Below are 25,256 nucleotides of genomic sequence, written 5' to 3' on the forward strand. Positions count from 1 at the left end.
TGATTAGTGCTGGATTTGTCTCAGATTTGCTGGATTTGACTTAGAGCTTCCCTTGCTTTCCAAATGAAAATGTTACAGCTGATGTGCTGCCTGAAATGTCATCATTTTGCCACTGCAGTGACCTGTGTGCAGGGAACTCAGGGGGGAGACCAGCTACCATCACTGGGAGGTGAGGGGTGATGCTCCCACTGAACCCACGGCCCCTCCCAGCTTCACACCCAAACAAAGTGAATCTTGCAAAGCAGAAAACTCCCACCTGAATGACAGCCTTCCCCAGACCCTGCACGCTGCTGTTCATGTCAGCTTGTGGCTCCTCTGGCAGGGAGGAGGAGTGCCCCTCTGCTGCTGTCTTTGTAGGAGTCCGGTGGCGGACTCCAAGCACGGAGCAGGGTGGTTTGTCAGGCAGCAGGACCCACACACATAGGCTTTCATCACATCTCAGGCTCCTTACCCATGCCGGAGCAGCAGCAAAGACTGTACTTTATCCTGACAAGTCCCAGGCCCATAGCAGCGCATTTGACAGATGACAGTACAGAACCTCCTTCTGAAAAGTATTTAATTAATAATGAATGAGCTGGGTGAGCAACACATACACACAGGCATGCATGGAACGCGCTCTGAGAAAGCCAACTGACATCATTTGTTCTTGTGCAGGATGAGCAAGAGCTGCAGCCGCCCATCAGTCTCGCCAGCTGGGATGTTGAGAAAGCAGCAGTCTTCTCCATCAACATCTCAGATCTCAGTAACAAAGACCGCATCCTGGAACTGCTCCCTGCCCTCACAACACTGACAAACCATAACCGATATTTAATTGACTCCGGAAATGAAGATGGTTTCTTTAGAATCAATAAGAAGGACGGGATAAGTTACCTTCATTTCACAAAGAAGAAGCCAGTGCCTGGAAACTATTCATTACAAATCAGTAGTATTCCACTCTATAAAAAGAAGGAACTTAACCAGCTTGAAGAGAAACATGACAAAGACTACCTCAGTGGTGAGCTGGGAGATAACCTGAAAATGAAAATTCAGATATTGCTTCATTAATTCATCAACCAAAGACCAAATAATTAAACCAAAGATAGATAGGTAGGACTGAATATTCCTCCCAATCAGATTCTCCATATCATAGGTACAGTCTTACATGAGTACATTTGTATGAATGAGCACTATTATATTATTACATAAACAAGGTACAGGATGAATACCCTAGCTCAAAACAACCACTTTCTCAGGCTTTTACGTGTAGCTGAGCTACCTTGATATGTTGAATCTTGAAAACTGGGACTTTTCTCCTTGGAAGTTGGCCACTGATGCTGAGACACGTCATCATTTCAGCAGAGGTACAAGAATGTGCTTTCAACTGATGGACAGCTCTATTTTTGTAATTCTTAAACTTCGCTTCTCCAACTACAACTTACTAGGTCCGCCATTTATGATATCCATTTGGTGCTAGTAAATTTTCAACCTAGATTTATAAATGCACTGTACTATTTACACAACTTAGAAGCCAAAATTGCCATTATTCAGTCTAAATACTTCAATCAACCAAAGTTAGCTCAGTAGTTTATCTCAGTTATGCCTATAATACATTACATGTAAATTAAGTGTGTGTATACTGTAATCATGCTATTTTTATCAATGAAGCATTTGTAAACTAGATTAATAATACCCTTAATGTGAGGGTTTGTAATGGTGCTTATAAGACCAACTACTTGTTAACTGTATACACAAACCTGATGATAAAGTTTCTGTGACTTGCCAAAATGCACTGAGGTCAGTAGGGACCATTAAACATTCTCAAAAGTCAGATGACAATCAGTGCCATCCTACACCATGACATTATGTAACGTGTCAGGAGTACCCACAGCCATTCCTATCAACAAGGGTTCAATGTCATAAATGTCACAATAAAACAGTCTTTTTTTTAGTTTATTCTGTGGCCTTGTGTTCTTGCTAGAAGTGTGAGGAGCCGCATGCTCACGCTGGAGGCACTGTCGGTAGGGTTGGTTCTGTATCTGACTGTGTTCACAGGTGATGTCTCCTTGCAAGTCTGCTGCTGCCATTTGCTCATTCTTCGTGCAAAGAACAACTGAAGAAAGCCAGAAACCGTCACAGATCTGAGCGGCAGTGGACCTCTGTCAAATTACTGTCTGGCTCCAGAGAGCGAGTTAGAACATTTCCAATGGCTTGACCTGAATAGTCCCGTCAATAAGTAACTGACAGCCAGAACACGCAGAAGTGGATGTTGTTATGCAGACAACACAATTAATTTGAGAAGTCTTCTTTGCTAGAACTGCCTTGACTTAAAATATTCCATTCTTTCACCCCTATTTCAATGGCTATTGTCAAGTAACCTAAGACTGGTAACAAAGGGAAAATCGAATACCAAAAACCATCACAAGCTGTAGCTGGGTTTTAATAGTAAGTAAATTACTTGATGGTGAGGGTGTTCTTGTATACACAAGTGCCATGGTGTATCTTTTAGCAGCAGCAGAATGTTGTACATAAAATTTGGAAGAAGCAATGAAGCAAGTGGTGTCACTGCAGCTGCTCTGTATTGGTACAGGGAACATACATCAAGATGTAATAGCTCTGGAAGGGAAATGCACTGTAATAATTCACCTGAAATTGTATTATTTTCTGTAATTAGACTTCAGCTCTCTGTTTTCTTCTGCATAACAAATATAACGATATGAAAAGGAGCTTGTGCACAGGGCTACTTTGATATTTTTAATAGACCATGCCTGGATTTTATTTATTAGTGTGCCAAAATGCTGAACAGTGTATTTTTTCCACATGTTGTGTAACTATGGTGAAATATAATCAGAACTTCACAGTTGTAAATGGCACTCCTGTTTCAGCAGGTTGGGAGTGATTTTTAGTGCCAGTGGCAGTGTGCAAGGTCATGCGGTTTAGAGCGAAGCATACGGTTTGAGTATTTTCTCTCCAGCCCTTAAACACTGAGGGGAGCTGAGAAGGGTGATTTCAGAAAGCGCTGTCAGAACTCTGCTCGGTGGAGCTGGCCCAGCATTTAAGCTGTTCTGTAACACCTTATCATGCCAAAGGTTCCGTGATTGTTTTCCAGCAGCCCCAGTGCTGCCTGCTCAGTTCTGCAAATTGCCTTTGTTACCTTGCAGAAACAAGAAATCTTGAGTCTCTTTCAGTGATTCAAAATGGAAATCCCAGTCTTGCTGTACTGAGATGCACATAAACCCCCATATTCTCGTTCAGTTATTCATCTGTTTGCAGCAGGGCCCTTTAACTGGTGTGTTATTTCTGCCTGTCAGTTTTGGTTGCTGTATGTGTACAATTATTTACATTAGTCTGAATTTCTGCAGTTTCTTTGGCGTTTCAGTGAACCACAAACTCTCAGAACAATATTGCGTGAGACCTGCCATTAAAGAGTGGTTTGTAGCCTACAGTGTGATTTTTAAACCATTCCCTGTGTTTATTTGATGGTGGGATCCCAGAACAGCTCTAAGCACCAGTCAGCCTGAAGCAGGGGCCTTTCTGAATGCAGATCCTTTTGCAATTAAAGGATGTTTCTCAAATTCAAGGAAATGGTTGAATTTCCAACTGTTTGAAATAACTGTGGCTTCCCTCCACTGTGACTGTGCAGAGGGCTCGTTGATTCATGTGTGGATAATAAATAGAATTTTTGATGAACAGAGTTTAACACAGATGGCTTGTTACTGTACATGTCAGATCATGCTCTTGTTGTGTGTTGTAACAGTACCTTGTAAACTTGGCGGCTGACATGTATCTTGGCAGAACATGACTGTTTCCAGTCTCCTTTTAAGCTGACTTTCAAAGGACCCGAGGTGTTTGCTTTCCTACGGCAGGTCCCAAAGGGTCGGACTCAGGTTTTCTCTAAGATAAACACGCTGTGATTGAAGTTCAACTTTGTGCTCTGGGAGAGCTGGTCTGGTCAAGACTTCTCCACACAGAGAGGCCTGAGCTGTCTGAAGAGCAGGACGCCAGGGCTATTGCCTCACAGCTGCCTAAGCCTTCCTGGGACCCAGTTTGGGCACCGCCAGTCTCCTACACAGGTAAGTGCAGTACTAGACATCCCGCTGCTGCTCCAGGCTGGGCTGAGGATGGTGGTGCTGGCACTGCAAAACCCTTCTCACCACTTTTGGAAACTGACATTTGCTGTGAAGGGTTTGTAGGATTCCCCCTTTAAACTGATGCTGTGCTTGAACCATTAAAGCCTCTCGGTGCTCTTGTGGATCTGATGGTTTCTGCCAAAGCGAGCCAGGTTTAAGAGCTTACATCATGCTGCAGCTTTCTGAGTAGGCACCAGATGAGGAGACAGCTTCTCTTCAACTTCACTGCTGTGACAGGAAGATTCTGTGGTTTCAGTCATGCTGGGGAAGCCAGAGTTCAGCTGCCGACGAGGCCAGGGCTGCCTATGGAGCTGCAGGAGCTGTGTACCCATCCCAATGCCCCTTCTGCCCTGTGCCAGGTAGGACAGGAGCTAATGGGGCACAACAGCATCCCAAAGCCAGGAAGCCTGGGCCTAAGTTCCTTCCAACTTCACCCTGCCCCCAGAGCAAGCCTCTAAGCTTTTCTGCTTTGGTTGGCTTCATGCTTGCAGGAGTGGCCAGCAGCTAAGGCCAAGATACAATGTACAGCAGGTTAATCCAGTAAATCCAGGTTGGCAGTGTCCTACCAGTGTGATCACCCAGAGTAAGCCCTCATATTGTCACAATCTTAGCAGAAAAATACTCAGCTAAAACTCTGCTGTTTTTAAAATCCCAGAGCTCTCAGTTGTTCCCTGTGTCCTGAGCATGTTGGATGCCTGCAGGACCCCATGCAGCCCCTGTGTGAGCTCCCATGGTTACACAGGAGGCTCTGTGTGCAAACTGCACCGGCAGTGCGGATCCAGGGTGTCCTGTTAACTGCAGAATCACTCTGGTGTGGATGCTGTGAAAACTTAGGACAGGGCAAGCAGGCAGCTGTAATCTGGGGCAAAATATGCCATCATTCACACTAATGAGAACGCCAGTGATGACAGGTTGCAGCAGTAGCAAAAGGGAAAGAAAATGGGAGGGGGGAGAATGCTGCAGTTGCTTAGTGGCCCAAAACGCCACAGTGCACGTGGCTTGTGCTTCGCTTGGTGTGCTGGTCCTCCTCCAGCCCTGGTGCCTTGTGCTGTTCCTGAGCTGTCGCTTGCAGGTCCCCATGCAGATGCTGCAGCAGTGCCCCCGCAGCCGGGGAAGCACCACCACTGCTCTTGGAGCAGGCAGAGCACTGCTGGTGCTGGGAAGGTGGAGGTGGTCAGCGGCAGGTTCTGCGGTGCTGCTGCATTCAGTGTGTGCTCCACCAAGGTCCATGATGCCCCCAGAGGCTCTGAGAGCAATGCCCGGAGCCCATGGGGTGGGCTGTGTGCTTTGCTTTGCCTGAGGATGAGACCCTCTTCCTGTGCAGCAAAGACCTTGAAGATGCCAATGATTTCAGCTCTGACAAATTCCAACGATCTACTTCGACCTTAAAACTTGCCAAAGATTTCACACCCTCAGAACAAATGCTTTTGAGGAATATCACGGCCAAGCCAACTCCTCCGTTATGAGCTTCCAGTTGAGTTCAGCGGAGCAACCCTGAGGCCAGAGAGGTCACCAAAGTGTTTGCTTTCGTATTTCAGGCTCTCCTTTCCATTTCTAACATAGCCCTGCGCAGCACAGCCATGGCTGTGGAGGCCAGGGCTGCCCAGCTGGTGGGACCATGCTGGCAAAGCTGTGCTGTAGCTCCGTGTTGGTGCTACAGTCCCGTGTGTTCCCAGTGCTGCTTGTTAGCATCCAAGTCCTCAACCTGCTTACACACACACTCTTGTGTATGTAGAAATGCAGGTGGTTTTCGTAAGGGTCTAGTCAGGTAACTACATCTCAGTGCTTCCAGGCTGAAGTCACGCTGTGCTAAACCGTTGCTAACTACCCAGGAAGGGCTTTTTCTCCTTCCCTCTCTCGGGCTGGACACTTCCCTCACTCATGGGGGCCCAGCCCTTGCCCTGGCTCAGCTCTCACATCTGCAGGTTTGTTTGTTTATGAGCTTCTCTATGGCTCCCAGGGCTGTAGGATGTGAGCGCCTCACCGACACTCATGTTGAGCCTCGCTACACCCTTGTGAGGTTGGGATGTGTTTGTCATCCTTGTTTTACAGGGCAGGAACTGAGAACCAGATGGTTTGGTTTGGGAGAGCTCATAGGCAATGGCTGTTCTGCCAGGAGCAGCCCCAAAGAACTGAGGTGTCCCTGGAGAAGAGGACAAGGAGCCACATGGGCAAGAAGCCATGGGAACTGCCCCTCTACATTACAACATGTCCCAGATGGAGCCTGATGGAGCCCCAGATGCTCCCTGCATTCTCCAGAAAGCCAGAGGCATGGCCCCGTGCTCCAGCATCATCCCCTGGGGTACTGTGTCTGTAGGTACCCCACACAGACAGGATGCTGCCACTGCAGATGCAGCAGCACCAGTTAAAAATTAATAGGTTTAAAAACCAGAGTGAGAGTGTCCAGTAGTTCTGTGCTGGCAAAAAAAGACCTGTGGTAAGTATCCAGGTCAGCAGGCTGCGTGGAGATAATCAGAACTGACAATGCTGGTGAGCAGGACCCGGGCTCTGCCAGCTTCCCCAGCTCATCTCTGAGGCTGCTGGTCAACCAGCCAGGAAAACATGGCTTCTGTTTAGTTTTCTTTGGAGGTTGATCGTTTATTCCTCTCATTCCTATGTGAGGTGCTTCAGGGTGATTTTTCTATTTCCCCTGGTCTGCGACAACCCAGGAGACATTGGATTTTTTAAGCAGCTCACGTGGGACTGAGTCTGAGTGGAGCTGTAGGGCAGTACATTACTCAGCGGTGAGCTTGGACAGGTAGGAAAGCTGTCTAGACTCTTCTACTTTGCAGGGTTGTGTGTATGCTCGCAGCTCTGCATGAATGTGTTGTTATTGTAATCATAATAAATATGAGAGCCATGAGAAACGTCTATAACCAAACCCAAACCAGGTGAAGCTCCCCTGGTTTTGGGTTTCATTACAACCTCAGTTCTCCGGCCAGGTTTGTCGAGGTTCATGAACCTCTCTCTGAAGCTGGGCTCAGTTTCAAGCACTCCTGGACCAAGATTCAGGCAAATCTAGGCCAGGTTTCGAGCAAATTTGGAACAAATTTTTGGTGCCTAAGAGATGATTTATGATTTTAGGTTGAAACCATACAAACCGTGGATTCTCTGCTTGGTGTCGATCTGTAACCAGGAACTCTTGGCACTTTGGCTGAATTTCACTTTGATTTTGAATTTGACCATAAAAACAAAGATCAGAGGCAAGTCCCAGGAACAAACCACACAGAAACTGCTTCACAGGGTGGGTACCCAAAGCCCTGCATGCACTGAGCAGACACCTGTGGTGCTGCACCAGCAGTGGGGTGCATTCCCCCACTGCAGGTGATGCTGTGCATGTCTGGCTGGGAGTCTGACATGGCTCATGCTGCCCCAGCAAATCCTCCAAGTAATTAAGCCTTCCCCAAGCTCTTAATTTGAAGTCACATGTGCGATTTCCAAGCCTGGAGTGCACTGACTTCAGGTTTGGCTTATCCAGCAAAGATCTGGTCCATACTGTGCGTTTGCATTTTGAGGAGTAAAGTCAGCTAAGGAATCTACACAGGAGAACAAGACCCATCGTCTTCATCCCCACTCTGCAGTTAAACGTGGCTCGTATCCAAGTACACGGTGGGAAAATGGACTTTCTACCTGAATTCCTGAGATTCAGAGCAACACGGTACCAGTTGTCCAGCCTAGAGGTTCCTAACAGGGTTATGGGTCTCGGCTTGCTACTGCTGCCAGCTCTGCCACAGCACAGGTACCTTAAAGATGGAAAAGAGATCAAAAAGATACCTTAAAGAAGCTGCATTTCTCATGCAGATTTCTTTAGATTCATTCAGGCACTTTAAAGGGAAATTCAGACATAAACTTGTCTTTATAAATAAAAAATATGTATCATCATTAAATCCCTTCATCATGATGTTCTTTGTGGATGGAAAATATTCGAGCAGGAGCTGGCTTCAACTTTCAGGCAAAATATGAGCAGCTGAACTGGGAATATAGAGAAGAAGGTGATAGCACAAGTTGCTGCTGCTTTGAGAAACGTGATAGGAGGGATGGGCAGGAAGAGAGGAGGAAGGTGCCAGCACAGAGCAGACGGGATACAAAGGGAACTGTGCTGTCAGCCTGCATTCACATCAGTGCAAGGCTGAAACAACAGGAAACCAGGAGAGAGGAGAGAGGAAATGAGCAGGACTGGCTTTGCAGGGTGGCTGCGCAAAGGAGGACTTGATGTCGATCAGCAGCCACCTGCCCTGGGAGTAGCCAGGCCCACAAGGCTGCCAGCCTTGACGCAAAGCCCTCCCCATCAGCTGGCACTCCTGAGGCAACCAGCACTTTAAGAAGGGCCATAGAGCTGTTCACAGGACTTTGGTAAGAAGAGAAAAAACCCAAGACCTACTGGGGCCAGATCGTTAGAGACTTTAGCAAGTATTGAGTGTAGATTATTAAGCTCTTAAAGACAATTCCTCATTTACTGAACTCCAAAGAAAAGGTTTAACAGATTTCTCATTCCACGTGTTTAAATTGTACCTGCCAAAGGCATAAACCCCCTTCACTGCAAGCTCTTCACTATCAGGTTTTTTTGCCTCCAATTTTCAAATCTGCTTCTGTAAAAGATGTCCCAGTACTTTTTCAAGATCTCAGTGTCCTCACAGCACTGGGGAGAAGTACTCACAACAAAGGATGTAAAGCTCAGAGATCTTCTATCTGTTAGTAGAGCTCTTACATCAAAGCAGCACAGAGGTGAGATGTTGCCATGTATTAGACCAGCAATGGTCTCTGCTCTTGGGGTGCAACTGTGGTGTGACACATCATGAGGTCAGAGCTGGAGAATCCCAAGTGGAGCTGCTGTGTGGCATGGCAAAGCTTGGCTGAGGGATGGGTGGAGGGCCCCAGGAGACCTGGTCTTCATTTTTTAAATCGTGTATCATGTCTGTGTTGCATGGATTAGGACTGAAAGCAGCAGCCAGCAATGAGAGGAAAGGGATTAAAAAAGGCTGACAAATGTCTGCTACATGTATTCAGAGCAAAGACAAGATGCTGCGTACCAGGAAGCTCTTCAACAAAGCCAGCTCGATGTGAACTTGCCCATTTATGTCATTGAGGAGATTGAATTTACTGATCATGGTGTCATCCATACGTATGTCCACTGTGCACTCTGATATCCCAAAATATACTGGAAACAAGAGTGTTTTCTGCTCTGCAGTGACAGCACAGCTAAAACTCTGGGAGGAACTTGTGGGTCACAACGTGATGGCCAGGCCCAAGTCTGGCAGGAGTTGCACAACCCGCTGGTGAAAAGGCCAGTTATTTGTCTTGGGCTCATTTGTGCTAACAAAGAGCACAGCCTTGAGTTCCCCACAGACCAGCCTGGAATTTGCTTAAAACCAGAGAAGTGGTAAAGGATTTAAGCAGAGAGACCTCTCCACCAGCCCTCTAAGCATTAAATACCTCATGTCCTGCATGATCTCTAACCAGGAGCAGCCCTACAAGAGAAGCAGCTGAACATCGTGCTTTGAGCACCAGATGGGAAGGCAGTGTGAAAGGGAAAGAAATGCTGGCTGTGATGTCAGCTGAACCCCTACCTCTTCAAAAACTGCAAGCAGCCGAACTCCATTTGCTGTGAGTCTTGGCGGTGCCACCAGCCTGTCCCAGCCATGCTCTTCAAATCTACTGCTACAGCATAAAGGAAAGTGAAACACCTTCAACTGCCATGTTAATGCACAAGTTCTGTTCTGTGTGGGCATGGATCCTGATACTAGCTGTTGCCTCGTTTTTCTTTCCCTGGAATTAGAACAAAAGTGGAATCCAAGAGTTATTTTGTGTCCTGTTAGCCTAGATTTGTCCAGATCTGCCCTTCTTATGTAGATACCTTTAGCAGCAAGGAGGTTTGCTGGAGGGTCACCCTGCATATGCTTCACTGCTCCAAAAACATGTCAGCAAACTGATCTCTCTTGACCCAGGGTCCTGCTCAGAAGAGTTGGATTAAGTTTATAAAGTGCAATAAGAAAGATGATGGTTGATCAGAGTAATATAAACTATGGCATGGAAAATGAATTTTGAATGAAATGCTCAGATAAATCATTTATCCTCACCAATACCCTCTCGATGTTTCTTATCCCAGTAATTGAGACCATGTGTTGTGCTGCAAACAATAACTATGGGAAATTACTCATGATTCTTCCTTCATAAACTTGGGAAATGAAAGTGATGGGAAGTATGATCATCTTAATTTTTATTTTTTTTTTAGGTTAACAGCTCTAAATTATTAGGGTGGGAAGAAAATGTCAATAGAATATAAAAGTGCTTTGTATAGTGTTCACATTTGCTCATACTTTCAAATCCACTGTGGCTTATTAGTTCATGGGAAAAATGACAAAAAGAAATAAAACCCAGAAAATGAATCCAGTATCAACATCTTGCCTCTATAGTAACAGAGAAATTGTAACTTGTGGGTAAAATTGACAATATTAGGAAACGCTTGTTGGGCAATTGTGGTGATTAACCCTCTCCTTCCCCCCGTACCCTCCAGTTCCCCCAGAGCCTGACACAGTCCTACGTTGCTCTGTGCTGCTCCCTGCATCAGGAGCCTGGAGCTAGTGAGGCCTTCACCTCTGTTTCAAGAGTTTATTGCTCAGCTGTAAAAATTCTCCTGGGCTGGAACCTGACAGAAAAATGTCTCTGCCTGGGAGGAGGTTCTGTGCTGAGTTTGGTTTGAATTAGGTCAGCCCTTTCCCACTTGCAGTGGGACAATGGAACAGGATTCCCTGTCTCCTTTTCTGTTTAAATCAAGTGAACAGGCAGTACACATGTCCGGCAGCACTCAGCCCACAGCTCTCTGCACAGCTGTAGCACAAGGTCAGTGCTGGCTGCTGCAGCAGTTTCCCTGCTCTGTAATAGCCAGAATTCAACCCTTTGCTTGCACAGATGCTGGCTCACGCAGTGGCTTGTGCCGCCTCTGTGCTGAGGCTGCTCAGGGCCAGCTTGGCCACAGTGCAAGCAGGGGAAGTCCACCCTTGCTGTTATTGCTCAAGGGACCAGCTCACTGTGATGCAGAACCACCCGGGCCAATCCTCTGGGGGACTTTTGGCTTCTCCCAGAGCTGGATGGCATGCATGTATATCCATCCATGGTGGAGGCACAGTCAGCCCCGCTCCACCCTGTGTGTACAGTGGAGAACCATGTGGTAGGTTTCCCAGATAAAGGGCTTGGCTCAGGGAAGCTGCTCCCTGCAGACCTTCTCATGAGCCAGGGGATTCATTTCTAGAAGCAAGAGTGTGAGATCTATTACACTTCTGCATGGGCTGCCTGCGGGGCTGGTAAATCTATTATAACAGTCAACGCTTTATGAATGAAGTCTGGCCCCACCAAAGTCAATGGCAAAACTCCCATTGATTTCACTGGAAGAAGATTTACCCCGAATCCTCAACGTGCCCCTGGGATCTCACCCATGCTCAGCACAGCCATACACAGCTCCAGTGGGGGGAAGGAGAGCAGAGCGCAGAGAAGGGCCTTGGCGCTCCCCCAGCTGCACATGGGTCCTGCTCAGGCAGATGTGCTGAGAGTATCACTTTGGCAATGCTGACAGGCCTGGGTGTGAGATAGGTGTCATGCAGCTGAAGTGGCTGATGGAGATACTTTGGCACAGAAGCAGAGCTTTATAAATCAGTGGAGCTTTGCCCTGAGCTCTCAGAGGGCCAGAGCATAAGTAACAAACAAATAAAAATGTCTATGGATGGAGGGATGTCCCCCCCGCCCAGGAGTGCCTTGACGCTGTGCCAGTAATCCAGCCTCCATAGGCACTTCTCTGTGTGCATTTAATTGACTCAACAGCTACTTGATATCATCCAGAACCACTTATAAAATTAAATGTTATTAAACGTAAGGGCAGACTCATAATACTTGCCAATGCTTATTTTAATAATGATGCTATGCTTGCCACTCCACAGATCTGACCTGTCACTTGAGAACTCAAATGACCTGTAGCTTAACATGTTTTATCCACCTATAAATTCAGGCAGGTTCATTAGCTGGACCTGGCATGCTATGTCATATTCTGTCCAGCTTTTTTACAACTACTTAATTACTTCCTGCTCATACACTTTCCCATCATCCCAGCACGCATGACCCCTGGTGACAACATTTTCCCATCTACCAGAGTAAATGAACAAGATCAGCGTTTTATTCCACAAAACAGAGCTAAGGAAATTAATTGCTGTTATTTAATAGCTGTTGGAGTGGTTTCTTCTTGTTTTGCTTACTCTCCCATACCTTACCATTTGCTAAGCTGACCAAAAGGTTTTCTCCATGTTTGGATTCAAGCAGTGTTTTTTCTTTGACAGCTACTTCAGTCCCCCTCCCACTGATCACAGGTGAGCTCATCTCTAAGCTGTGCTGTGGGGTTTCTGATATTTGGAGCTCTTTCAACACTGATATTGGGGTGGGAGCTCAAATCTGAAATAAAAGCAGTCTAGCACCCTAAAGGCACGGCTTGTACGTGGATATTTTTGATGTCTAGAAAAAGCTAAAGTTCAGCCAGGTTTAGTCCCCACATGGACAAAGCATCAATTGCAGCACCTTCCCATTTGCTGCAGTCTAATCCAGGTGAAGCTCATGATGCATCCTTTCATCTGGGTGGCAACTAAACCAACTTCTCCTTCACTGCCTGCTTTCCTCAAAGGCATACATGAGCTCAGGAGTTGTTAGACATTTACTGCTTGGTTCAGTTTGGCTGAAGCTGACTACTGGCTTTGTACTTTTACTAGAAGACATTCAAGCACACATATGGAGAAAGCAACTGTGAGTATTAAAGTTAGCTCATGGCCTATAGCCACTGAAAAAGTTCAGCTGTACAGCACTTGGCTCAATTTCAAGCTATGCTGTACGAGGGTTCCTTTCCACTTCTCCCTCTCATTATAGAAGCTAATTAGGAAATCATTTCCCCCTTCCTTTTTTTTTCTGTTAAAGTGCTGCTGTAGATGTCTCTTTAAAAAGAAAAAAGCGTCCTTTGACCACCTTGTGCTGAGATACTACAGAGGTTCTTACTTATAGCCAAATACATACAAGGGTGGACTCTGAAAATCAATCCATTATTCTCTTTTCCCCTTTTGCTCCTTTGCATGCACACAGTTTCTTTCTGCTTTTTATAGTCATTTCACTGACTGTTACATGGCATGAGAATCGTTGCTCCAGGGAATGAAATGGTGCCCAAACTTATTCCACCTAGCCTAGCATGTGAGCTCCTTCACGCTTTTCCACATCACCCAGTCCCTTTAGGCCAGAAGAAGCTGGTGGCATAAAGTCAAATTTCTTTTCAGGATGGATAGACATATAAACTGACCTATTAACTCTCAGTACTGTGTGGTCTAGTATAAGCACTAAACAAAAAGCACTTGCTTCTTCTCCTTTGCAGAGCTGGCAGGAAGAGGCCCTGTGTGTAATTTACTCTGGGACCTGATTTTCAGGATGTTGAGACAGAAAACAGTTAACATCTATGCCTGCCACATTTGTGGGTAGGAAAGGGTGAGCTCTGCTTAATGGCACCTGGAGCTGGAGGAGCTCAAGTAATTGATTTAATTTGAGCAGCTGCATGAAATAGATCTTACTGCTAGCTCTGAAGTTGAGAGGTAATTGCAAAGTGTGAGAGAGTGAGGGGTTAAATAGAAAGTAACATATTCTATGAAGTCCATAGTAAGTACATGTAACCCTTGTGGCTCTATCTATAGATATAGGTAGATATCTATACCTACATCTATCTATATCTATATCTACCTGATTTGGGAAGCTGAATGTGTTTATTTGCTCATCTCAAGCAATAAAAATCTCTTTGTCCCACAGAGTAGCAGTCCAGTGGTGTTTAAAAAGTTACTTCTTCCAAAATTAGTTCACTTTTTTACAGATGCTACTAGGATGAGTTGCAGTTATAGACTGAATAAAATCATTCTAGACTGAAGAATAGCCATTTTCAGATAAATAAGATAATGTAGTGAATATAACAGCTAGCTGGAGATATAACAGTGCTAGGACTAAATTCTTCACTGATTACTGTGCAAATCGCATACCAAGAAAGATTGCTGATATTGCAATATTCAGAGAAGAATGATCTACTGTAAAATAACTTCCTAGCTTAGATTTTTATAGTTTAACACTTAGAAACCTGTTTCAGAAAGCAGGTTGTTAGAGAGGACTAGCAGCTCTAGCAGAGGGTCAGAGGGCAGGGAGACATTCAGTGAACTTTCCCTGCAAGTTTCCAGTCATTGCATTCAAACTGTCTTTTATTTTGCTGTCATTTGTCTGGTATATTCATGGTGATAACTAAGGGTTGCTTTTAAAATTTTGTAGTGCAAATATTCCCTGCTTGGTTAAAAAAAAAAAAGAAAAAAGGTCTTTTTATAGCCTTAGGTAATTGCATGAGCAAGAAATTACCTTAGAGCAGCCTTCCAGGACCTAAAAGGGGCCCTACAGGAGAGCCAGAGAGGGACTTTTTACAAGAGCATGTAGTGATAGGACAAGGGAGAATGGCTTTAAACTGAAAGAGGCAGAAATTCTTCCCTGTGAGGGTGCTGAGGCCCTGGCACAGGGTGCCCAGAGAAGCTGTAGCTACCCCATACCTGGCAGTGTTCAAGGCCAGGTTGGATGGGGCTTGGAGCAACCTGGTCTAGTGGAAGGTGTCCCTGCCTGTGGCACGGAACTTGGAACTGGATGAGCTTTAAGGTACCTTCCAACCCAGAGTAGTCTATGATTCTGATTCTTATGACCCTGGCAATTAAAGGTAGTTAGCAGCAGACTGGCTGGTGTGAACATCTGCAGGCAATAATTACAGCCTGTTCTCATTCCCCTACTTTGTGGGGATATGTGGTATTGTTGAGCTGGCCTGGTGAAGAAAACATGATCACTGTGGTCAGGATTTCAAGCTACTGAAGAAGATGCAAGTAGGTCCTGTCTTCTATTCTAAGCTGTTGAAAAGATAGCTGGGCAGAAGTCTTTCTTTGCAGGTTTTGAACCAGTTTAGTTGCTAAAAGAATATGAGAAATAAAAATGAGCCATGTGAAGCCTAAGTTCAAGGAACAATTCAAAAGACCCTTCTAGCTTAGAAAAAGACTAATCTGATTTTCTGAAATGATTTCTCAGGGAGAGCTTTGTTCTACCAGTTAGGCATGTAGTGCAAAAGGAACTGCTCTTTATCACTGCTGCTGTTTGGTTTATGGGCTGAAAACAGCAAGTGAGAAGGCATGATATCCAACCTGAGAATGACACTCCTCAGTCACAGTAAGGCAAACAGTGCTTTGCAGTGCTAAATCCCATCTTCTCTCCTCTCCTTGGCCTGTTCCCCACCAATGGGGAAGCAGCCATGGCATGAACTTCACTGACAGATTTCAGAGGGCCCTAATGTCTATATACACTACATGTCAAAGGTTGCAGATTCCCTTTTCTTTTTGCATTATGTCTGGCTACCAGAAGGGGATTTAGTACTTATTTGTGTGCTGATAATTAAAGTGTTTGTGATACTGAAGGACAAATCACCCTCCCCTGGAAATTAAGCACTCGTGTTACAACCTCTTGATCCTTAGTGAGTATTACATTAGTCAATTTGTGGCTAGCCCAGTAACTCAATAGCAGTGAATTATGCAGTTATGTGGGAAATCTGGTTTTTGGAACAGGCTGATGTTCCCAAGCTCAGGCCCAGCACTGGTAGGGTGTGTCATCTGTGGGAGGCACTTAGCGGAAAGAAAAAGCTGCGAAGCCAGAGTCTAGTGCTTTCTGGAGGACAAAATATAGCAGCAGTATTACATTAGGGTAAGAATGGGAACAAGCGGATTATTTCACCACCAGAACATTTCTCTGCAGTGGGCAACTGGTTGGTTGAACAGGCTTTCCATTGACACGATGTTCAATTACATGTTTTACTAATGACTATTTTAGGTTTAGATGTGAAAGGTTTGAGAGTGGACTTGTGCTGACTGATGTCCTGTCTGTACCTGCAACTCCATGCTTAAAAGTTTTACAGGACCCAGTATAAGTCACTGGAAAAGACTATTCCATTTCCTTGGGGGATGAATGAAAGAAACTAATCATGATTTGTGGCAGAAGCAAGTCTTAGTCCTGGTGCTCACTTACACTTGTGCTGGATTTAATCTAGTGCTGGATTAGGTAACTGTCAGAATCTTAGCCCACCATGTCCATGTCAGTCCAGACTGAAGGAAGGAGGGATGACATCTAAGGGCCCATGACTAAAATACATCTCTTTGCACTCTAAAAGTAGTTCTGTTGTTAAACTCTGGTCTGAGCGCCACTGATTTCAGCAGTCAGGCTCTCACTGTATTTTTGAAGATGGCAGTACCTTCAGTCCTTACATACCAGCCTGGTGCTTCTTCGTGTTTTCTAACACATTCACAGTTCAAATTTACTCTGGAAATTAGGGACAAAATCAGACTGTGATAAAGCCAAGTGATAATCTGCTGAAGTCGTAGGAAAAAATCAAAAGATACCAACAACTTATTTGTTACCAAGTGCCAGACTCTGCTCTGCCTTGCGTACCTGTGCAATTTGATTTACTAAATAACGGGGATGTTGGCCTGTGTGAACCCCTTGCTTTCAGCTCTGGAGAAGATTTTCTCTTCAGGACCATTCTGCGATAGATGGAAAGGTCTGGAATCTAAGATACCTTCCTAAGCCACATAGTGAGGTGCATTTTTGTGTGTGTGAGTCCCTGCGTTCCAAGAGACAGAATGGTATTGTTTTGTTTTTTTGTCTTTTATACAATAGCAAAAAACATGGCTTGAATTTTATAGTGATGTAAGTGAACACTTTGTAAGAAGTGCTTGAATTATTGTATGGCTGTGTCCAAGGCTACCATATCAAACGAGTCTTTCAGAGCTAAGTTTCTTGTCCAAGAACCCACCCAAAATTTTACTGTATGAGGTATGAAGCAATAACGGGACCCACTGATTCATCATTTGATGAAACCAGGAGTGCCTAGTATTGCCCAACGTAAGGTTACATAGGGCCCTAATGAAGTGTTTCTCTTGCATAAAAGGGAACAGATGTAGCCAACCTCATGAGAAACAGAGCTGTGACCTGCTGTGAGTTCCCATTGGGCAAAGTTTCTTTCAGATCTGAGAAGTTGCTCCAGCTGAGTCAGAATATTCCTCTGGTACCACCATGCCTCTGCAGGCTAGATATCTAAATTCAGATCTGGGTTGCTGTAGGCAGCATTCTACCATGTTTCATTTAGTTACTGTATTGGCAAAATATCTGTAGACTTTCCAAACTGCTGGAAACCTGACTGCTAGCTGAGGAGCTCTGCTCTACAGACTAACAGAAATTGTCCACAGACTGGTTCTACCGTCAAGGCTTGTGGTATATGTCACATAGGCAAAGTGACAAGGCTTGATACGCCAAGTTTTGGACGACAAGAGGTATTTTGAGTCTTCCTGCTGTACTTTGAGCTAGAAATGTAATTGTGTTTGCCCCAGAAGTAACCTGATGGCAACAGGGTAAAGCAGAAAGTCTGGTGTTTTGACAGTGGAATAAATGTGAGAAAGTGGCTCTTGTGAGCTTGTACCAGTCTTAACATAAGGATATGCTGTAGTGAAGAGAAAGTACGCTTCTGACAGTAACAGACTAGGTGAAGAATAGAAAAGAAATACTAACAGGTTTGTTGCTGAGTGAGGATTTCTAAGTGTGTTTTTGCATCTCTTAATGAGCTAAAGTCTTCAGGCCAGAGCTTATAAATCCAAACAATAACTTGGGTAAACAGTACAATAAGTGGTCGTGTACTGTATTTCTTCTGCGCTGAAGTACGCAGCATGCTGACATCCATTCCGGTTACTATGTATTGATGCAAGTGTTTCAGGGAACCTGGTGTTAAGGGCTGCGATAAACCCAACTGGCATGATGGGGCATGTTCCCACTGGCATTTTTGTTGCCTGTCACCCCATACCGGTGTTGTTTGTTCAGTGGTGTTAGTTACTCTGAGTTCCAAACCAGATCTTTATTAAAGCTTCCAGGAAAGCAACAGCACAGTGGATGTCAACAGGGCCTTCAGCATCAAAGCCACAGAATAAAATTATAGATGGAAAAGACCCGTTAGGTCATCTACTCACCCCATCAGCCAGTGCAGAGCTGTTCAGTGTGGTGTGCTTTTTCCCTTCTTTGTCTGCATCAAGCCAAAGGGGTTACCACAGCTTCCCAGGAGACTGTGACATAGCTGACTAGTTCTTGCCCTTAGGAATAACTTTGAGTCTGTGAAATAACAGAAGCATTCTATGTTTAATTTTGGTGGAGGAAAGGAACTCTGAGAGCAGGACCCTGAGCCTTATGACTGTATTGTATCTCAGATATAATTCTATGTTAATCACTTCTTCTATATAGATCATATGAGGCTAAGTGTGTCCCACCCCACATCTGTCTCTTTCAGTAATTATTCCTTAGACATATTTTGTCATCTTTCAGTAGTAAGTAGTGCGCAAACCATGAACAATTGCATTTCACTTGGCAAATGTTTGGAATTTGCCCTAACTAGTGTTTGAAGTGTTTTGTCTGACTCTCACTCCTTTTAATTGTGCCAAAGTTCTTTGGCAATTGGTGATCTGATATCCCAGAAACCCATAAAAATTAATTCCAACATATTTTCTTTAGGTGAATTAAAAACACTCAACAGATGTTTACTAAAAACAACTGCATTTATAGATACAGGACTCCTGACAGCTATTGATTTAAGACTTCCAAATGTTTTCATTCAAATCCCTTGGGCACCTACTGTTGATAATTTGTAACTTTCTGGCATCTTGGTCTCTTGCAAGGAAATGCTTCAGACCAAATATCTGAATGTGCTTTTTGACCTTGGGTATTGGGCATTAACAACCATAAATCCAATTTTTTTTTTTCAGAGGGAATAAAATACTTCCATAGCTATTAAAACATGAAATCCTCTATGTGCATACAAACTGAATTTGACTATGGTGATAGTTTTAAAGCAATGCCAGTACCCTTGGTATTCTGATGAGGGCTACATCAGTTTCACAGCTCTCAGCCACTGAAAATTATATCTAGCATGCAGGATAACTTTAAAAATGCTAGCTGTAGAGCTATGGAAGGCCATGACAAGTACCATTTTGTGATTGTTTGAGTTGCGCTTCACACAATGAGTAAGAATTCAGAAAAAGCCTTTGTCTGCCACTTTGGCTATGGGGAAAAGGGGGGAATCTGAATACCCAACGTCTTTGTTAGCAGTTGGATGTCACTTTCTTTTGTTTAGCTTTGCACAGCACTCTGTGTAATGTAGGAATATAATAAAGCTTTGCCAGCAACAGCACCAGACTTTATGAACACGCACAGGCCAGTGAGACTATATAACGTACTGTATCATAAGGCAGCAGTAGAAGAGGCAACCTAATAGACCTGATGGAGTTGTAACAAAAGGGTTTTCCCTAGGCTATTGGCATATGCTTTATAGTGCTAAACCAGGAATTTTGCTCTTAGGCATTAGAATTAAAATTAGACCTAATTTGTAAGAATTTTTCCTTTGCACCAGTTAAATAGACCTTAAATTATTTCTCTACTGTTCATTAGAAATAAGCAAGTTTCACATGAATCTTCCAACCTCCTATTTAAACACTCCTACCATTGCCTGCTAGCTGATGGTGCACCTGGAAAATGAAAGTTTGGCAAACCAGAAGGCAGAGATCAATGAGCAAAGGCATGAGGGAAAAACATCTTATCCAGGGAGACCCTAAGGGATCATAAGGTATGAATTAAGCCTTGGCTTTCTCCACATCTATTCTATTTGTACAGTAATAAACCCCAATATCATTCCTAACCCGGGTTAGTACCAACAACACAGTGTCATGATTAACAATCCTACCACAGCCAGGCAGCCATGATGTCAATGTTGTATTGTTTTTTGCTAATCTGTGGCTCTAGAGGCACTCGGTGTTCTCCAACAGCTCCAGTATATCGGAAGCTGGAAGAGTAACCAATTTGCTGGGCAGATGTGGCTGCATGCTGCGTTATCAGTGCATGTTGTTGCACACCAGCCCAACACTGGGAAAAAGTTGACTCTTCCAGACAGCCATGGCCGTGGCTTTGCATGAATTTCTTCAGCCTGAATGCCAGCTTAAACAGAGCCTAGCCCTCTCCTCATCCAACTGTTCTATTGTTTTGGCAGCTACCCAAAAATTCTTGGAATAATTGCAAATGATTTTTCATTTAGCTTGTATGCAATGATTTTTCATTTAGCTTGTATGCAATCCTGGCATCAGTGATCATTTGCATGTTTTGATATATACATAGCCATGCCCTCAACACATGTTCTGAGCATTCGAAGAACAAACTTCAGGAGTAGGGGGACAGAGGTGGAGTCCAATTAGTTGTTATTGTTATTAGTGTAGGTTCTTACAGTTTTAAAATCAACTTAATTAACAGAAAATGATGATGCAAAAATAAATAGGCAGGTCCTATTGGCAAACAGGTGCCCAGGATCAGACAGGACTGAAAGACCCAGAATCCTGTAGACTACTCAGAAGTGCCTGAGCTGTGTTCTTCTGCTCAGTCTAGGCTGTCCCATAAATGCTAAGCATCTCAAAGGTTATCCAAATAAAAAGTAAATGCAAAGAGTGGCTACTTCTCCCACACAGCAGACTTTCAGCCTGCTCAGGATACAATGGTGAAAGCTTGCCTTTGGACTATTAGTCAGGCTTACTCAGCTGGCATTTGGGAAAGTTATGAACAGCAGTCTGGAGGCTTTGTGCAGGTGACCTGGGGTGGGACACAATACATGTCATGCTTCCAGAAATATGAAGCCCTTTTTACAGCTGCTCTTAAAGCCTCTCTCAGCTAGAAACTGGTATCAAGATGTACAGTAACGCACTTAGGTGATGAATTATGCTCTGACAAAAATAGCAGTACTTAGCTGCCACCCTGGTGCAGCAGTTTGGCTTTTCATCTGGCAGCAGTCTTCCAGGCAGTGAGGTTTACCCCATTTTTTCCTGGATAACTTTTAATATTAACCATATCAATTAAACTAGTAAGACAAAAAACAAACCCTAACCCCCTCATGAAACCAAAAACCCACAAACCACCAAATCAACCAAAAAAACCCCACCCCAAACAAAAAAACCCTCACCAAGATGATGAAATGTGAGCTCAGTCCATTCTGACTCAGCTGTCTCCTCTTCAAATCCAGGGAGGGCAATGAGTTTTCTCTGTTGCTGGATCCATGATTTGTTGGCATTGTCACAGCTCCCTTTTCAGTTTTCTCACAATGCTAATGCCTTAATGCAAGTTAAGAAAGGTAAGAACAGGACTGAAACAACATACCTTTTCCCCTAACAAGAACCTCCTCCTTTTCTTTAAGACTGCTGCCAGCCTATGTATTGCTATGATACAGTGTTATAGGATAGAAAAATCATTCTTGCAGAATTTAAATGGCTTGACTTAGCTGTACTGCTGATAGTTCGGCTTGCTGCCAGCAGTAACTTCTACATAGAAGCATAGGAAAGTGAGACTCGTGTTTTGCGTTTGCTGCTGTGAAAACCTGACAGTGGTGTTCCTTGATGTGTTACTGCACCCTAAGGAAGGGTACCTGCAATTTGGCAGTGGCCAGGGTGCAAGCTAATGACAGCAAGAAGGTTGTGGTCAGGACTGAAGTGTATTAGCAAGGCAGCACTGGATACTACATACGGCCATGCTTGCTAGACATGGCACAATTAGCTTGGCTGCAAAGGAAAAGGCAAATTTTCTTCCAACTAGGACACATAGTTATTTTGTCTTGGACACTTGGAGACAACATTTCAGACTAGGAATCCATAAACCACAAAATACTCATGTTAAAAGAATGTGGCCGAAGGTACTACATTCATGACTGTTTGTTTTTTCTTTTTCCTTTTACAAAACAAAAGGAAATTGCTTTGCTGTAATCAATAGTAGTCAAAAGATAACTTGCTTCAGTTTGAGGATATCAGCTTTAAATATTAAGGCTACAAGCAATATTAATTGATATAAACCTCATATTTCTGTTACAAAATCTGCTACACAAATGCTCTGTAAAAGCCAATGATTATTATTACATTTTTGTGACATAACGGAAGAAAAAAAATAAAGTTTAAGGGAAAGAAATAAGTATGCCTTTGCAGCTCCCATGTTTGTTCAAGCATATTTTACGTATTAAAATACAGTAGTTACTTTCTGGATGAGGGTTCTCAAATTATTAATCTGTCAGGTTTTCCGAGCTGGCAGGGTAAAAGGTTCTCTTGCTCTCTTCTAACAGAGAAAAGGGAAAGCATCACTTTGGTGGTAAAGAGCTAAAATAACTACAAAGTTAATGGAGGGAAAATTTACGAAAATAATTGTGTTAATTCACTTCAGCCCTGATCCTGCAACCTTTTACCATGCAATGACATTTTTTGCTCAGCAGCAGACCCAGATTTACACTTTGCAGAATCACATCCATACTGACGTAGAGGTTGCCAAAGAGCTGTTGGTGAGGGAAGTGCCATGTGTGCCAGTTCTAGAAACCAGTAAGGCAGTACAGTCTGCCCTATATTTTCAGAGTTTTGGTACCTCACATAACTAGGTGCGAAACACTTGTATCTCTGGTTCTTTTCTTTGGAAGTGCAGTCATGTGCAATCAGGTGGAATAAGTATGCTGATAATTTTCCTTCAGAAATTGTAATGGTTAGTGATGTGGACACTTTTCTTTTTAGGCAGAAAACCATAAGGCACTGAAGCAAGCATTCACTTTTCTTGCACTTGAGGTCACAAATTTATGCAAGTCAAAAATGTTGGGCCTGCCAAAAACATCATGCTACACTCCACCAAATAAAAGGACACTGTTATTCTTACAAGGAAAGGTTTGACAGGACAGGAAATAGGCAGGGTCATAGAAGTTTACTTAATACCGAAACTTATTTAACCATCTTTAAGCCAAAATACAATGATAGTTATTTAAATAAAAATTAGAAGAGGAGGGGGAAAACAAGAATAAAAGAACACCAGACTGTGCTATTACGGGAGTAGCAACCAATAGAGAAACTAGAGAACCTTAATAAAAATTCACATAATTTGGGTTACTCTATGTCACCTGCCTTTACTGGGTTAACACATATTAAGTAAGTTTTAATTTATGTCCTGAACTTACAGCAAGAGGCATCTGATTTGGAGAATCCATTGCCATTTACAAAGCTATACACTACTTTCATTAAAATGCAATCCTTAAGGAAGACTGCATTCCACTTAAAGGACTGGCGGAAGGAGGACTAAGAAGAGAGTGAATATGAAAGATAGGAAAAATGTTGCTGTTCATTACAATTTTCCATTTTTGTTGAAGCGCAGCAGGAGAGCAAAGCCACAGGCTTCTCTACTGCTCTTGCATGCCAGGAGGGATTATGCAAACACTGCAACCACCCAAATCTTATTTAAATTATAGTCATTGTTCCCCCTTTAATGGTTATACTTTTGCCTGCTTTCACTCAAATATTGCTGCATCTTGCTTTCTGCCAACATAGTCCCAATGGGAGTCATCAACTCTTAATTATAGATGAACAGATATTTTTTTAAAATACCTCTGGAAAAAATAAGTGGAAGAGAAAGCAAACTTTAAGTGCCATCTAGTGGCTGATCTACTAAAAGCATTGAATAAATCCAACGAATTCTTAACATGACAAATGGCTCATATAGTTGTAGCTGAACTGAGGAAGCAGTGCTTAAATTCACGACTGCTTAAGACCAGGTTAATACTTCGGGGAACCAAGAAAAGGACTAAAGGCCAACGGTATTGTTACCATGATTCTTCTTTTTTCTTTTGCCCCTAAGTTGTGAGTTCAAATGATAGGAATTGTACAGTGATCACGGTTCTCTTCAAGACCCTCATCAGCTTATCAGCTTCTGGCTTTCTAAGGAAATACAAGTCGTATGTATTTCAGTCTAAATCAGAAAACAGAACCTCTCAGGTCTCGAAACAGAACCCAAGCCATAGGAGTGAATCAAGCATCTGAATTCAGAAGTTACTTTCTCTAAATTCACCTGGGGTCAAAGGCCAGATTTTCTCTCTCTCTCTGCTTGTAACAAGTCAAATCCATTCCTAAAAGAAAGGGAGCAGATTGTCAGTTAGTAATATCCTTTTCATTTCCCTGCAGGAAAAAGCTGTTTTCTGCTGTAGATGAGAATTCCCAACAAATTATTTTCCACTGCAAAAGCTCCATGTTCCATTTACACAGGGGACATTCCACAAGATCATTCCCCAAGCTTTTAAGTAACTTCTCTTGGGAGATTTGTCCCTTCTCCAGCAGTAGCTTTGTCTGAACCTGTTCAGTGATAATGGAAAGCAGCCCAGCATAATTATTATTGAATGTAATACTCATTTCGGTTTTTTTGCAAATAGCACTATGGAGCTTTACATCTCTTCAGTTTCATACCTATATTGAGCCCTGGGGATTATACCTTAGTGACAGGTTTTGGAGAGAGGAATCTGTCTAGATAGAACTGAAATCTATGCATGTTCGTGTCTAGCTTCTCGGAAGGTTGCTTGCTCAAGCATGTTCAATTTTTCATTGAATTACAAAACTAATTTGCAACTAATTAATTTAGGGAGAAGGCTAGATCTCAGATATAGTAATGAACAAGATCCACCTGTTTCCAAGGTCTCTCTTCTTTCTGCTAATATAAAGATTTCACACATTCTGATTTCTGTTTAAGAGGATCAAACGTGCTAATTAAAGCTTAAAATGTACCAGAATAAAGAAGCAAAATTTAAACCTTGCTGAAGAAGTGCTGTTTTATCTTTTTTTCCCTCGCTTACAGGGAGAGGGTGATTTTTATGAGTCAGAGCCAGGGATACCTTGCCAGATACCAAGATCAAATACTTTTGTAGCATAGGTAATATTAATGGAAAAAGGAACACCAAAATAATTTCATACTGATGAAATTCTAGGACTTTCTTTATTAAAAAAAAAAAAGGGGGGGGGAGGGAGAAGAGGCAGCATAGTTTGAACCAGAAAATAGCAAATACTGTTGTTAGAATTCTCTACTCACTGCCAGTACAAAAAGTTTCTACAGATTTCAATACAGACCCTGGTCTGCAGTAGCAAGTATTGACTTAAGAACTTTCGATACATTGGTATGTAATTCTCGTTGCCTGGTTAGAAATATTTCTCTCCTATAGATTTACTA

The 25,256-nt window shown here is 43.4% G+C and overlaps 1 protein-coding gene and 1 long non-coding RNA gene across 3 annotated transcripts in view; one reads left to right on the forward strand and one right to left on the reverse strand.

Annotated features, from left to right (window-relative positions):
* The window catches only part of FBN1 (fibrillin 1), a 152,253-nt gene extending 150,321 nt beyond the window's left edge, over positions 1 to 1,932 (forward strand). Inside the window, exon 67 of the mRNA XM_061446885.1 lies at positions 655 to 1,932. Within this exon, the coding sequence (XP_061302869.1) occupies positions 655 to 1,044 (390 nt within the window). The 3' untranslated portion in view covers positions 1,045 to 1,932. The remainder of the gene's footprint in view (positions 1 to 654) is intronic.
* Positions 540 to 24,915, reverse strand: LOC133265954 (uncharacterized). Of its 2 annotated transcripts, XR_009742188.1 has the most exons (6): positions 23,938 to 24,915; positions 21,214 to 21,361; positions 18,194 to 18,332; positions 9,674 to 9,764; positions 871 to 1,011; positions 540 to 786 (listed from the first exon to the last, which is right to left on the reverse strand). It is a non-coding gene; the product is annotated as an uncharacterized LOC133265954 (long non-coding RNA). The 2 variants fall into 2 exon arrangements; XR_009742189.1 differs by lacking the exon at positions 9,674 to 9,764.
* Positions 24,916 to 25,256: the final 341 nt, after the last annotated feature.

This window comes from Pezoporus flaviventris, unplaced genomic scaffold, assembly GCF_033815535.1.
Source record: "Pezoporus flaviventris isolate CSIRO_AGI_PZ_B2104156 unplaced genomic scaffold, CSIRO_AGI_Pfla_v1 ptg000006l, whole genome shotgun sequence".
NCBI classification, from domain to species: domain Eukaryota; kingdom Metazoa; phylum Chordata; class Aves; order Psittaciformes; family Psittacidae; genus Pezoporus; species Pezoporus flaviventris.